Source organism: Phoenix dactylifera, chromosome 1 (assembly GCF_009389715.1).
Source record: "Phoenix dactylifera cultivar Barhee BC4 chromosome 1, palm_55x_up_171113_PBpolish2nd_filt_p, whole genome shotgun sequence".
Lineage (NCBI taxonomy): Eukaryota > Viridiplantae > Streptophyta > Magnoliopsida > Arecales > Arecaceae > Phoenix > Phoenix dactylifera.
The window spans coordinates 8,923,260-8,934,676 of NC_052392.1; the positions used below are offsets into that span (position 1 = coordinate 8,923,260).

Sequence of the window (11,417 nt, forward strand, 5' to 3'; positions counted from 1 at the left end):
CTGAAGGCCCATCATAAGCTGAATAATTGTCGACGATCCCTATATTCCTGAAACTTCTTGGCAGAGTCCTCATTTGTAAAATTAGGATCAGCCTGGGAAAGCTGATTCCAAAGACTGCTAATCTATGAATGGAAGTCATGAATAGATTGACTAGATGTTTAACACAACTAATGAATCCTAGACTCCAATTGGAACTGAAGAGCCAAGTCACTCGAACAATTATAATGATTTGCCAAGAATTTCCATGCGAGTTTGGCATTTTGAAATTTTGGAAGAAGAGTCTGAATAGAGGGCACAAATATATTAATAAACCAAGATAAAATCTTATAGTGTGTACTATTCCATTCCTCCTGTTGTTCTTCAAAAATCAACATCGGACTCTGTAGAACCCCTTTTAGGAGCCTTCTTGTCTCTACTGACGAATCTCCATAATCTGCTTCCAATATGAAAAACAGACATCTGTTGGGACCAAATATTATAGTTGGTTTCATTCAGAACGACTTCAATCGGACGTGTAACATCATTCGACAAAATCATGATTGAAGTCCTAAGCAAAAACTGTCCTTTTTTTTTTTTTTTTGAAGTCCTCGAAATCCCTCAAATGTCCACCATCCCTTTGGCAGAAATCTAGGGATGTTACGGACTTAGAACGTCAACCAAAATCTCTAGACTTGGCTCGAGGGGGGGCAAAGCACAATGGTTTTGCGTCACGTCTCAGTGTCAAGAGAGAGACAGAGGGGATGTTATGTACTCAGGATGCCGACCGAAGTCTTCTGGACTTGGCTCAAGGGGGCAAAACTCAGTGGTTGTATGTCACATCTCAGTGTTAGAGAGGGAGAAGGGATGGCAGGTTACATACTCAAGAACGCCAACTGAAGTCTCCAGACTTGGCTATCAAACTCCACGCACACACTGCTGCCGACCGAGAGAGAGAGAGGGGGGGCAAGACTTGAAGGTGGCGAAGGTGGTCGGGAGAGAGATGGAGAAGCTCTTGGATGGTCCAGCTCACGGCACTGGGGGAAAAACAGCTCACGACCAACCCCTCCTCTCTCGCTCGCTCGTTGTATCTGGATTGTAGCGGCAGTAGCTCGGGTCAATTAGAGCCCCTCTATCATCTTCAAGAATCAAGAGAGGCTTACTCAATAGTTCATGTTTTCTCCATTGATTCCTCTGGAGGTTCATCTACCAACAATAGAAGAAGATAGCATGATGAATCCTGGATCAGCTAGCACTACAAGATTCGACGAAGTCACCGGCAGCTCAGAAAATTTGGGAATATCTCCCAATCTCAAGTTCTTAATGACCAGGCTGCACTCTTTGGTTCCCACACAGCTCTCTTCAACAAATTATCTTACCTGGCGATCTCAAATAACGAGAGTCTTCAAGGCCAGCGACTTCTATGGGTTTTTAGATGGGTCAGCAGGATCTCCCACAACTGACACTTCTGCATCTGCTGAAAGGGAGTCCTGGACTCTCACAGACCAATTCCTTGCCATAGCTCTCAGCTCCACAATATCATCCTCTCTGCTACCATATGTAGTCAACCTAGAGCACTGCTCTGAGATTTGGTCCACACTTGACTGTAGACTAAACTCCACTACGAGATCGCATGTGATCTAGCTCAAGAATGAGCTGCACAATATCAAAAAGCAAAATCACTCCATGCAGCAATACCTCCATGTGGTTCGCCTAAAAGTTGACGCCCTAGCTGCTGCAGGATCAACTCCTGACATTGAAGATGTCATTCTTCACATTCTGAATGGCCTGCCTCCTTCCTATGACTCGTTTGCTACGGCAATCTGAACACGCTCCTCGTTCATCACCCTAGACGAATTGTATGCATTGTTGTGCAGTGAGGAATTGATTCTATCCTCCAAAGAACAACAGTCTTCTACCCCTGATTCCTCCTTTGCTCTTCTATCAACAAAAGGACGAGGCCGGGGGCGCTTCTTTCCCACAAACCGAGGACGAGGACAATCAAGAATCAATGGCTGGTTTCCTTCTGGCCGCAGCAGAGGACAATGGTCCTCCATTGAATGTCAAATTTGTGGTAAAATTGGTCATACTGCCTTGAAATGTTGGTACAGGATGGATTCTAACTTTGCAGGACCTTCTTCCTCCTCCGGTCATAATGCATTTTTTGCTCACTCATCATCGGAATCCACTCCAAATGAATGGGTCCTGGACAGCGGAGTCACAAATCACATTACATCTGATGTCTCGACTATGCACAGCTCTAAACAATACCTTGGTGTTGATCAGGTTACCATGGGCAATGGCATGAATCTCCCAATTGCTAACATCGGTGCTGGTATTCTTCATACTCCCTCTACGACCCTTCATCTGTCTCGCCAACTACATGTTCCACAAATCTCCCATAATCTTCTCTCTGTACACAAACTTGCATCAGATAATAATTGTGTACTGATTTTTGATGCCACTGGTTGTCTCATCAAGAACAAACTCTCAAACAAGACATTGTTCCAGGGGATCTGCACTGAGGGTCTCTACAAAATCTCGTTCACTTTCTTCCGCAAGTCTTCTTCAACATCTTCACCTCAAGCATTCACTGCCTCCACAAATTCTTCCTCTCCGGTCTGGCATCATCGACTGGGTCATCCGTTCACTCCAATCCTCTCAACTCTTGCGAAGCATTTTCACATCCCTTCACTTCAACAATCGACCTCTCTATATCAATCCTGCTGCCAGGCCAAACAGCACAAGCAACCTTTTCAGCCAACTCATATCATGTCCAGGCGGCCATTAGAGCTCATCCACTCCGACGTTTGGGGTCCATCACCATCACCATCTGCAAAGGGATTTCAATACTACGTCCTGTTTTTAGATGACTTTTCCAGATTTTCCTGGATTTATCCTCTTGTTCGCAAGTCAGATATATTTTCTTCCTTTGTTCACTTTCAAGCTTTAGTTGAAAACCAGTTTTCATCCACCATTAAGATTTTTCGCTCGGAAAGGGGGGGGGGGGGGGGGGGGGGGGGCGAGAATTCAACAACAACCAATTCATGTTTCTATTTGCCAACAAAGGCATTGTTCATCAAATGTCATCTCCGCATACATCCGAACAAAATGGGGTTGCGGAGCGGAAACACAGACACATCTTAGAAGTCACAAGAAGTCTCCTCATCCACTCATCCCTGCTTCACAACTTCTGGGTTGATGCCATATATACCGTTGTATTCCTCATCAACAGACTGCCTACCCCAGTTCTCAAACACAAATCACCTTTTGAACTCCTCTTTAGGAGGATTCCTAACAACAACTTTCCAAAAAGCTTCGGCTGCAGGTGCTTTCCTTGGCTACACCCTTACTCCAGCAGCAAGCTCTCTCCTCGTTCTCTTCCATGCATCTTCTTAGACTATTCCATACAACATAAAGGGTATCGCTGTTACCATCCCTCTACAAACAGAATTTTCATATCCCGACATGTTCAATTCGATGAAAACTACTTTCCCTTCTCCTCTTCCCATTCCACGTCCTCCTCTCAACCTCCTTTACTACCTATACCATGCCTTATTCCCTCATCTCTATTGTCCTCCCCTACATCTCATACTTCGTCCTCCCCTGCTTTGGTTTCCACCTCACCATCCTCGGTCTCTACTTCACATCATGTTCTTTCTCCATCCCAACAACCAGCACTGCCCATTCTACCCTCCGGTTCTGCTACTTTGCCCACTGGTCATCCCATGGTCACCCGTTCCCAAACGGGTTCTCTAAAACCAAGGTGCATTCTGTCTCTCCTCGGCACAGCTTCAGACATCACTGAACCAAGCTGTTATTCAAAGGCCACTCTTGATTCCAAATGGCGAGCTGCCATGTCAACAGAGTTTGATGCCTTACTTGCTCAGCGTACATAGGACCTGCTGCCACGTTCTTCCGCTCAGCATATATTAGGCTGCAAATGGACATATCGCATCAAAAGACATTCTGATGGGTCCATTGCTCGTTACAAAGCTCGTCTAGCTGCTCAAGGGCACAAGCAAGAATTCGGAGTAGATTACAATGAAACTTTTAGTCCGGTCGCCAAGTTTCAGACTATCTGAATTATTCTTATTTTAGCTCTTCAATCAAAGTGGCATGTTCGTCAACTCGACGTCTTGAATGCATTCCTTCATGGGGACTTAGAAGACACAATGTTCATGGAACAACCTCCTGGATTTGTGAATCCCAGCTTTCCTCATCATATTTGCAAACTTCGGAAGGCCATATACGGCTTGAAACAAGCCCCTAGACAATGGTTCGCCACATTTTCTGGATTCCTCCTGGATCATGGCTTCACTCAAAGCACAGCGGACTCTTCTCTCTTCATTTTTCAGCAAAACGATGTTTTTCTCTATCTTCCTATATATGTGGATGACATTCTATTCACAGGCAATGATGCTCAAGCCATGTCCTCCTTCTTCCTTCAACTACAAGGTCGTTTCCACATGAAAGACCTCGGACATGTTTCACACTTCTTGGGCATCCAGGCGCAGTACTCTGATATTGGACTACCCTTAAACCAGCGTACATATGCTGCTCAAGTACTTAACAAGGCTGGAATGACTGACTGCAAGCCTGTTTTGTCTCCTCTTCCCACTAAGATTGCTTCATCTACACACTCCAACAAAAACTTCACTGATCCAGAATTTTATCGCTCCATTGCTGGTTCACTGCAGTACCTCACCATAACCCGCCCGGATATATCATTTGCTGTGAACTTCGTTTTTCAATTCATGCACAGCCCCAAGGTGTTGCACTTTCAACTGCTTAAACGCATCCTTCGCTATGTCAAAGGCACCACAGACTTATCTCTTCAATTCCGGCCCGACTCCTTTGACTTATCTGCATTTTCAGACTCAGAGGGTGACACATCTGATCGAAGATCCTCCATTGGCTTCTGTATTTTTGTTGGTTCCAATCCGGTTTCTTGGCACGCCAAGAAACAACCTACGGTTGCTCGATCCTCCACTGAGGCAGAATATCGGGCTCTAGCTGTGACAATATCTGAGATATTATGGCTTCGTCGTCTCCTTCGGAAACTGCATATGCTATCTCCAACTACTCCAACAAAACTCTACTATGACAATGTATCTGCCATGGCATTAGCATCCAACCCGGTATTTCATGCCAGAACAAAACACATAGAAGTGGACTACCACTTTGTTAGAGAGAAAGTCCACTCTGGAGAAATTTGCCTTGCACACATCTCCTCCCAAGACCAACCGGCAGACGTCTTCACCAAAGCACTTTCAGCTGCCCGACACAACCTACTTTGCTCCAAGCTGATGGCACTTTTAGACCCATCAGCTTGACGGGGGGTGTTAGAGGGTCTCGATTCTTCTCCATAATTCCAGAAGGAATCTCAGATCCACTACATGCTAGTACTGTGTAACTAATTCTTGTTACAGCCGATTGGTTCTAACTAATTCAGCTAGGCTAACAACCTCCCAGCTGCAGCTCTAGAATGTTCCCCTGCTCTATAAATACTTGTAAGGCAAACCGGGTGATGGCATTCAATTCAATGAATCATATAGAAGTTCTACTATTCATTGTTACAGTTTCATTTAATGTATCAGTCACTGTAGCTTAATATCAGCTACTGTTCATCAGCCTATGAAGCTCTGTTCAATCCTCTATTCTTCTTCTCCACTTATCCATCTCAATACAAAATTTCTACAGAAAGGCCTTCAAGAAACCCCGATGCCCCTACGAGAAGGAGCAGCTAGACACCGAGTTGAAGCTTCGTTGGTGAATACAGGCTCCGGTGCAAGGAGCTGTGGGGCAAAAGCCGCAGGGCGAGGGTGGTTCCGGGTTCTCTGACAAGGATGAAACAAGGCGAGGCGGGGGTAAAGGCCGCGGGGAAGAGGAAGTGAGGCCACTGTGAGCGAGCTATTGATCGAGGCTGGGACGAGCTGAGGAAGCTGAAGGCCGCCGACGGCGAAGGAGAAGGTGTAGCAAGGGGTCTCGGAGGCAAAGGCAGCGAACAAGGGAGGCTCCAGGATCTCGGAGGCTCTGGTACCATGTAAATGTAGAGGGAGAGGAGCGAGAGAGTAGGGAGAGAAAAATATGATCTTTATTTCACGAATCAAACAGTGTCATAGCCCATCTTTTATAGTTGAAGATAGCTATACAACTCATGTACGTACAGTTAACAATATAACTCATATACAGCTAATACTTTAGAATCTTAAAAAACTTGGTGCTAAGCAAGGGGTCATAACCATTGGCCTAAGCACTAGTTAATGGGAAGTAAATGCAAATGTTCGCATAACGAGGTGTTCTTTTAGGCAGACACAAAAATTTAAACTAAAATCTCTATTTATTCAAATAAACAACGGATACGGCCGATAACAATCATCATTTCTGTTTCCTTTAGGGGAACAAAAAATCATCAATTCTTTGTATCACGTTTCAACAGGTTTGTTTAACGCCGCCCGTGGCCTAATGGATCACGCGTCTGACTTCTAACAGGCGATTGTGGGTTCGCGTCCCACCTGGCTGGATTGCTGTTTAAATTTGATTGAAAATTCACCTTTTTATGACCTTTTTCTTCTTATGGAAAATTCTGAATTCGCACTCTTTTTAACCTTTTTTTCAAAAAAAAATTCTGAATGCATACCGTGTCTGTCAACCCATGGTTCATCTTTCTTCACTCCATTTTCTATTCTAAATTCATACTTTTTTTTTCTTTCAAAAGAAAATTCTGAATGCATACCTTATGGCCCAACCGAAGGTTCATCTTTTCTTCTTTCCTTATTTTCCTTAGAAAAAAATGCTTTCGCGTCATATCAATCTATGGGGATGCTATGGGCTCAGGTCCGGATTCTAAATCCAGACATAGCCCATTTAAGGATCAGATCAAGGCCAAGTCTAGGTAGTCAATATATTTGGGTCCTCGGATCAGGTTCAAATATATTAAAACCCATATCATTCATTTTTCCGATCCTTTTTTTTCTTAAAGAAAATTCTGAATTCATACTTTTCTTGTGCTTTTTCAAAAGAAAATTTTCGTGTCACTCAACCTAAGGGTTCATCTATTCTTCATACTCTGTTTTCTTAAAAAAAAAAAAAAAAAGACATCACAATTTTTTCCTTTTTAAAAGAGAATTCTTAATGCATACGCTGTCACTCAACTATAGGGTGGGTCTTTTATTCACTCTTATTTTTTCTTAAAAAATGCTTTCCCATCGTCTCAATCTAAGGGAATGCTATTGGCTCGGGTCGGATTCCAATGAATCCAGACATGGTCTCGTTTCGGTTTTGAGTCTAAATTTTGTTATATAACTGCCCATTTAAGGATCGAGTAAAAATATTCCAGGCCTTCAGATCATGTTCATATAAGTTAAAACCCATATAATTCTTTTTCTCTGAAACTTTTTTCTTATAGAAAATTCTGCATTCACTCTCTTTTTACCTTTTCTCAAAAGAAATTATGCATATCAATCTAAGGGATGCTGTTAGCTCGGGTCAGATTTCAATGAATCCAAACATAGAATCGTTGTGGCTTTGAGTCTAAATTTTGTTATATAACTGCCCATTTAAGGATTGAGTAAAAATATAGCAGGTCTTCAGATCATGTTCATACATGTTAAAACCCATATAATTCTTTTTCTCTAACTCCTTAAAGAAAATTCATAATTCACACTCTTTTACCTTTTTCTCAAAATAAATTATGAGTGCATATTATGTCGCTCAACCCAAGGGTTAGTCTTTTCTTCTTCTCTGTTAAAAACGAAAAAAAAAAAAAAACTTGCACCTGGTATCAATCTAAGTGGATGCTACCAGCTTGGATCTGAATTTCAAAAATCTAGGTGCACCACATCAATTAGATTTTTTGTTTTTGTGAATCTTATTCATCATACGGCTCGTCTTAGATTGTCGCCTTCCTCATCTCGTTTTGGATAGTTTTGTGGTGCACTGTTGACATGGTACATCTGGTGTAAAGTATAATTTCCCGGTATCATTTTCAAATACGTTAAAACTCGTGTCATACCTAGTGTGCACTGTGTTCAAATTGGTGTAAATTGAGTCAGGGTACTTATCAGATACTAAAAACATATGTTGAACAATTAATCAAGCTAACACCATTAATAGTTTGAGAAATTTATCAACAAAACATTCAATTAAATATGCTAAACAATTAAATCATAAACAATAAGTTCTTGATAGTTGACCATATAACTATGAATCACTAAAAGTTAATTTAAAGTCAAGTACAAATACTAGACATATTCTAATATGTTACTTTTATTTTTATTCTTCGGCCTGTTAAATTATAGGAAAAAATTCAGATACAATTAGTTTAGATTACAGAAAATTATAGTGACACCTCCTCAATTTTAGACATGCTCCAGAGTCACCCTCCCAGCTTTAAAAAATTTTAGACCAATCCTTCAAATTTCCAAATTACTCCAACATGGCCCTTTAGCTTCCAAACCAGCCAGCACTATTAGCTTGCTGTCATAAATAACTAGAATACCCTTACCCTTATAAGATCATAAAACATCTATAAATGTCTTTTGACCATGTAGTTGAATGAAAAAGTTCAGAGTGCTTTGAGATTATGAAGAGTATATTAAGGATGCTTTGAGGTCCATACAGATGGATGAATGGAGTTTGGAGTGCTTTGAGATATGTGCAATGAGTGATCCTTAACCATATACTAAGTATGCTTTGAGATCTGTACAAGAGGTCGAATGAAGGGGCTTGGAGTTCTTTGAGATATGTGCAATAGGTGATCCTTAATATCGACCATATACTACGCATTCTTTAAGATCCGTGCATGTGGATGAATGGAGATTTATATAGTAGGTGATCATTAACTATGGGTCATATACTAAAGGTGCTTTGAGATGTTTACAGGTAGATGAATAAAATTTGGAGTGCTTTGAGATTTGTGTAGTGGGTGATCCTAACTAGAAATTATATACTAAGGGTTCCTTGAGGTCTTTGCAAGTGGTTAAATGAAGAGGTTTGGAGTGCTTCGAGATAGGTGCATTGGGTGATCCTTAACTATAAACCATAAATTAAGGGTGCCCTGATATCTATGCTTTGAGAACTATTTCGTACAAAAGATTCTTTTAAACCATAAATTAAGGGTGCCCTGATATCTATGCTTTGAGAACTATTTCGTACAAAAGATTCTTTGCGGCTCTACCCCGTTTGATACATATCAACCATATTTTTCTCCTACAATTGCTTTATGTTGTCATGTGATGGTCACGTGCTACTATTTTATTAACAAAGGTGAACGAAAAGACCACTTTAGAATGATTTGGGAACTTGAATGCTCCTTTTGAAATTTTGTAACATCAAGGAGTGTCTCTAGGGCACTTCCAAAGTTGAGATGAGGATGTAAATAAAAGTAATATTATGACGGGCATGTAAATAAAAGTAATATTATGCAAATGTATGCAAGCAAACCAAATAATTAAATCGGAACAGGATGGATCAAGTGAAACCTCAAGTTCAGACCTAACTAAATTTTACAATGCTCTGACTTTTAGACTCATACCCAACCCATTCATTGATGGATTGGTGTTAAGTTCGGATTAGGATTAGTTTAGGTCTAGGTTGAGTACCGAGGGTTGTCGATGGGACTGACAAACTTGCTTGGCATTATTGTAGGTAGTAAAGCTTTTGTCTGTAGAGAGGTATTAAAAATTTCTCTAGTAGAGCTTTTTTTTTTTTTTTTTGGTCAAAAATAGGAGGGGAGGGGGAGGGACCAGCCCACCCGCGTAGCAGCCCCATTACTGGGCCCCCCTTCCACCAGGAAATGTTCGATACAGGTCGCAGGTTTCGCGTGCCTTCCCCGACCCGTGGGCTCACCCCACTGGGTTCACCGCCTCACGTGTGGGTACGTCACCCCAGCGCCACCTTGGTACAAGTGGAAGGAAAGCATAACCGCCAACAAGCCAGCCGGGCGTGGGGCATCCGGTCCCCTAATTTAATCGACGCCCGCGCGTTTCGAACCCGGGCAACTTGGGCGGAATTATCGCCCCCTTACCACCAGGCTACTACCTTGGTGGCCTAGTAGAGCTTTTAATAAAAAGCTATTTGCTCTTTGATAACTATACTTTTGAAGTACTATAAAACTTTATCATTTATTTGGTAACTAAACTGAAAAAAACTTTTAGTATCAACAAATGACAATTAAAGACATTGCATATGCTTTAAATTATCTATTTGTACTATCAAAAACTCTTAATTTGTAAATTATTTTTTTTTAAAATCAAGTGGAGCTTTGACCCAAAAGCTCTAAATTATAGTTTTTTTCCTAGTAAACCTTTTTAAGCTTTTGAAGGAACTAAAAAGTTGTTTCAAAATATTTATCAAAAATCTTAAAATTATTTAAAAGACTTCTAGCTCTCCAAGAAGCATTTTTTGGCTCTTCAAAAGCAAAACCAAATGGGTCTTTTATAGTTGCATCATTTATCTAATGGTCAAATTAGCTCTTCAAATGCACTCTTCAATGTCACTTGTGGCTTGGTTCGAACATGATCTTCTAACTGCTCCTTTCTTTCTTCTCCTTTTTTTTTCATTTTTTTTACTTTTATTTATTTTTATTTTCTCTTGTTACCTTTCTGTTTTATTCCATTTATCAATTTCATAATTTTGGCTTGCTATCATTCTACTCGACTCCCCCTACACTTGCGCTGATAATCATGATGTTTTGATTTTGTGGATACAATTACACCTAATTATCAAATTCAGATGAAATGGATCAGTTGGAATTGAGAAACCAGCAAAGCAAGCTTAAATCCAAATTTGTTATTTTGTTATCTAATTAGAACGACTGCATTTGTCCCCAAAGCAATCCACCAGACCAGACCAACCATCACGGGTTTAACTTTCTTAATAAGTGGTGTTGATAAAATGTATTTATTTTAAACATATTTATAACTATTTCATTTTATTTTATTCTTAATATATTCTTGGTCCACCCAGTCGACGTGATGGTTGGACAAATGATCCGGTCCTGGCAAGGTCCATGTCCGGTTCGATTCTGATAACCTCGCAATTACAACTTCACTTGACAGCTTTTTTTCTGGCTTTTCACTCACCACTAATCTAGCCTGCACGGTGACTTCCCCAAGCAGAATTCTTAGTGTTAAAAACAGTAGGACGGAAAAGACAACACTAAGAATGAGCTCACTCAACATAATCATCGGGATTTGCAATCACAAAAAGATGCCTTTTATTCCCTCTCTCTCTCTCTCTCTCTCTCTCTCTCTCTGTCTGAAAAGACAACACTAAGAATGAGCTCACTCAACATAATCATCGGGATTTACAATCACAAAAAGATGCCTTTTATCCTCTCTCTCTCTCTCTCTCACACACACACACACACACACACACACGCACGCACACACACATTCACGCTACAACTCAATCACACATTCACTCACACACACACA

The 11,417-nt window shown here is 41.0% G+C and overlaps 1 protein-coding gene across 1 annotated transcript; it reads left to right on the forward strand.

Moving 5' to 3' along the window:
• Positions 1-4,073: 4,073 nt before the first annotated feature.
• On the forward strand, positions 4,074-5,312 carry LOC120110472 (uncharacterized mitochondrial protein AtMg00810-like; the record flags this gene model as incomplete). Its single annotated transcript, XM_039125661.1, has 1 exon — positions 4,074-5,312. A coding segment is annotated over one exon (1,239 nt), but the record flags the coding sequence as incomplete, so codon positions are not given.
• Between the last annotated feature and the right edge of the window lie 6,105 nt (positions 5,313-11,417).